Source organism: Mangifera indica, chromosome 1, assembly GCF_011075055.1.
Source record: "Mangifera indica cultivar Alphonso chromosome 1, CATAS_Mindica_2.1, whole genome shotgun sequence".
Lineage (NCBI taxonomy): Eukaryota > Viridiplantae > Streptophyta > Magnoliopsida > Sapindales > Anacardiaceae > Mangifera > Mangifera indica.
In genome coordinates this window covers 8,772,897-8,776,258 of record NC_058137.1, presented here as the reverse complement: position 1 = coordinate 8,776,258, position 3,362 = coordinate 8,772,897, and the positions used below count along the sequence as shown (strand labels likewise).

General features: G+C 32.5%; 1 protein-coding gene across 1 annotated transcript; it reads right to left on the bottom strand.

The window, feature by feature from the left end:
- Positions 1–274: 274 nt before the first annotated feature.
- On the bottom strand, positions 275–2,942 carry LOC123229130 (probable trehalose-phosphate phosphatase H). Its single transcript, XM_044654743.1, has 12 exons — positions 2,801–2,942; positions 2,459–2,718; positions 2,223–2,363; positions 2,012–2,083; positions 1,822–1,914; positions 1,654–1,710; positions 1,463–1,564; positions 1,276–1,353; positions 1,069–1,138; positions 899–969; positions 710–802; positions 275–571 (listed from the first exon to the last, which is right to left on the bottom strand). Exons 1-12 carry the CDS (start codon positions 2,802–2,804, stop codon positions 479–481), a joined length of 1,134 nt encoding a protein of 377 aa, XP_044510678.1. The 5' UTR covers positions 2,805–2,942; the 3' UTR covers positions 275–478.
- Positions 2,943–3,362: the final 420 nt, after the last annotated feature.

Here is a 3,362-nt window from a genome sequence, read left to right as displayed (position 1 = left end):
AATCACAAAAAATGTTCAAGCATGCATTCATTAATTTTTTTTTTTTGCAAGTATCTGGTATGCATATAATTATTTATTTATATTTATAATTATATATAGTTGAACAAGAACAATTTTGCTTCCATTGTGAGAAGAATTTATAATAATTTCCAAGAGTGCAAGCCACGTAAAAAGTAGTAAAGGGAGTCATTTTAATTTCAAACTTATTATGATAATTTATAATTTCTCCTTGTACATAACTAGTTTCAAGATGCACAAGGCCTTCAAGCCGTGAAAAAAAAAAAGACATAATTCATTTATAATAATATTGAACTAATTTCCTCTTTCTTGTTCATGTTTTCATATATTTTCTGAACAAGAAATTACATAATTGCATCGATCATCTTAACCCCTTTGTAAACAATAATATTTCTTCAAAAGGTGTAAGAATTCGATTTTTTATAATTATATATTTATTTATAAATAATTTTCGGATTTTCTAGCCCTTAATTACATTAATTTCTTGAACTTTACCCTCACTTATGTTGCTTGACTGCTTCCACTCAATCAACCTTCCCAAAAAATCCATAACCTATAAGAAATTAACAGAAATAATTATAAATATGTACAGGAAAATAATCACTCTACATGTTCATGCATGCAAAAATAAAACGATAAACAGTGATATTTATTAGAAAAAAATAAATAATTGCATGAAATTGAAACTTGCCTCGTCGGGCTCCTGTAAAGAATAAGAAGCGCTTGTATCCTTTGGAAATTTTGAGACAAGAATTCCAAAACCTAGCCCTCTGTCTCTTAAAATCTAATCAACATTAACCAAAGATAAAATAAAAATTAACATAAATAAAGGAATCTTAATTAATTAATTATAATCAATTTAATGTTCAACACTGGATACCTTGAATGCATCTTCGTCTGTTCGATCATCTCCAATATAAACAGGGAAGACATCTGTGCAATTGGTGAAACCTACAAAGAAAAACAAATTTTAATTAATTATTATAATGCCAAAATATTTATTTAATTTTTATATAACAGGGAAAAAATTGATAATAAAAATTAAATTACCGAGTGATTCAAGCAAAAATTCGAGAGCTTTCCCCTTGTCCCATTTAATACTAGGACGAATTTCTAATACCTGAATATACCAAAAAAAAATTACACTGAAATTGAGACATCTCTCTTTTACATCCACATGCTGAAATTAAATTAATTCAATGTATTTTTTTTTTTATAAAATCATCATAACCAATAATAGAATGCAAAATTACACACCTTTCTCCCTTGGGTTAGTCTCAGTTTTGGATACTCCTTCAACACTCCCTTAACTTGTTGGGCCAATTCATTCCATTGCTGATAAATTCAAATATAGAAATATTCATAAAAATATGTAACTATGATTAAATATCTATTTTATTACTAAATAATAAAAATAAAACATATATATAATAAATTTATATACCGTTTCATCAACACAACGAAAGTGTACCGAAACACAGAATTTATTGTGCTCAACTTTTGCTCCTTCTGTCGATTTCGTTTTTTCAACTAATAGCTTGTAAACCTGAAATAATATTTATTTTTTAAAATAAGTAAATAAATAAATAATATATTTTTATTAATATAATTATTGTGAAAGTGACGAAGTATCACCTCATCAATCATGGGGAGAAATTCACTGGCGGGTTGATAGAGAACAGCTTCACTGTTCTGATAAACCCAAAAATTGATAAATAAATGAATAAGTAAAATTCTGGTATGGCGGAGGATTGATTTTATTAAATAAAAGAAATAAAAGAATATATTTTAAAAGAAGCTTACCTTCTTGTACTTAGAACCTTTTTCTGGACCTTTAATGTCCATGCCATGGCTGCCAGCATAATAGAGCTCGGCCAATTTCACAAATTTATAAACCTGATGAGGAAGATGAGCCAGAAGATTAATTAATTTCTAATAAAAAATCTGAATAAAATTTGATCCTTTTGAAGCCTTAAAATATATATAAATGTACCTTGTCTCGGCACCTTCCACTCACTATGGCAGTGGGGAAACATCTGGCGAGCTTTCTCACCGTCTTTCTCATCTGGAACAAAGAAGAATAAGAAGAACTCAACATCAGAGGAAACAAAGTGTTTTCTGGCAACAGGAGGAGTGCTTTGGTTTTTATTTTGTTTTTGTTAATTATATAATTAAAAATTCAAGGAAGAAATAAATTAATTAACCTTCTTCGACATGAAAGCTCGATCTGGGTCCTCAACTATGGGTGAAAGAGTCCCATCATAGTCCAAAAACATCACTATTTGTTTCCCTTTTGAGGCATCAATTATCTGCTCAAACATCTCCAGAGCTGAGGGATGGTGAAGCTGAAAGTTCCAAAACCAAACTCATCATCATAATCATTTTCCGAAAAAGCTTATTTATATATTTGTTAGTTTATTTATTGATTTGGCTTTCTTACAATCCAAGAACTTGGGTCGTTCGTAAGAGAATGATGGGTGGGAGAAGAGGATCTCATTGAGTCAACCCAAGAATTAAGCCTGGCGCCGCCATTGATTTCGAGGTTTTTCAACAGTTTTTTCTTCTGGAAAGAAACGTGTCCACCGCTGCCGGGCACCACTGGCGGCTTCTGCGCTGCAGCTGCAGTTATCATGTTGATTGTTTCACCGGGAATCAAAGCATTCTTGTTGGCCATCTTTTGTCTTTTTTCAAAGAAACTCACTGCAAACAGCCACACAAACAACTATATTACTATCACATAATTCTAAAATAATCTTACAGTATAACAAAAACTGAAGCTTACCCATTTGAGGAAATTAACAAAAGGAGAGGGAAGAGTTTGCAGAAACGGAGTGCTATCTTAAAAGGAGGGAGAAAACAGGGAGTGAAATGGCAAGAAAATGAAAGTTTGACAGGGAGATTTTGAAGCTTAAAAGAGAGAGAAGAGAGTCTGTGTTGGAGAGAGACATAACCCGAATGGTCGATTTATAGTTACAACCAGACACAAACGGACAAGAGAAATTTATGTGCGGCCCCGTCTTCAAGCTCCTAAGTGGGGTCCTGAAAGTGGGACCCACTTTCGAAATCCTAGAGGCCATGTGGTTGTGTGGCTTGGCCTGGTTATGGCTCCATGGCCGTGCTCTCTTTTCTTATTTGGCCCATGGTGGCTCCGTATCTGAGTTGTCTTCTCCTTATTGTGGTCACAACAGTAGTGAGTTTCAACAGTGAAACCAACCAATTCCAACACGTGGCCAACATTCCTGGGCTAAAGTAGATTAAAATTCTTTCCTAATCTTGGGTTTATTGCGGTAATATCAAGACACTTGTGTATAGGAGATTTAATTTTAACATTATTTGGATCGGTG

Bases quoted from the DNA above. Each gene is read 5' to 3' on its own strand.
- LOC123229130 (XM_044654743.1), bottom strand. The intron at 1,139-1,275 runs GTGTGTAATTTT...TGGTATATTCAG, and splicing joins GACTAACCCAAGGGAGAAAG to GTATTAGAAATTCGTCCTAG. The intron at 970-1,068 runs GTAATTTAATTT...TTTTCTTTGTAG, and splicing joins ATTTTTGCTTGAATCACTCG to GTTTCACCAATTGCACAGAT.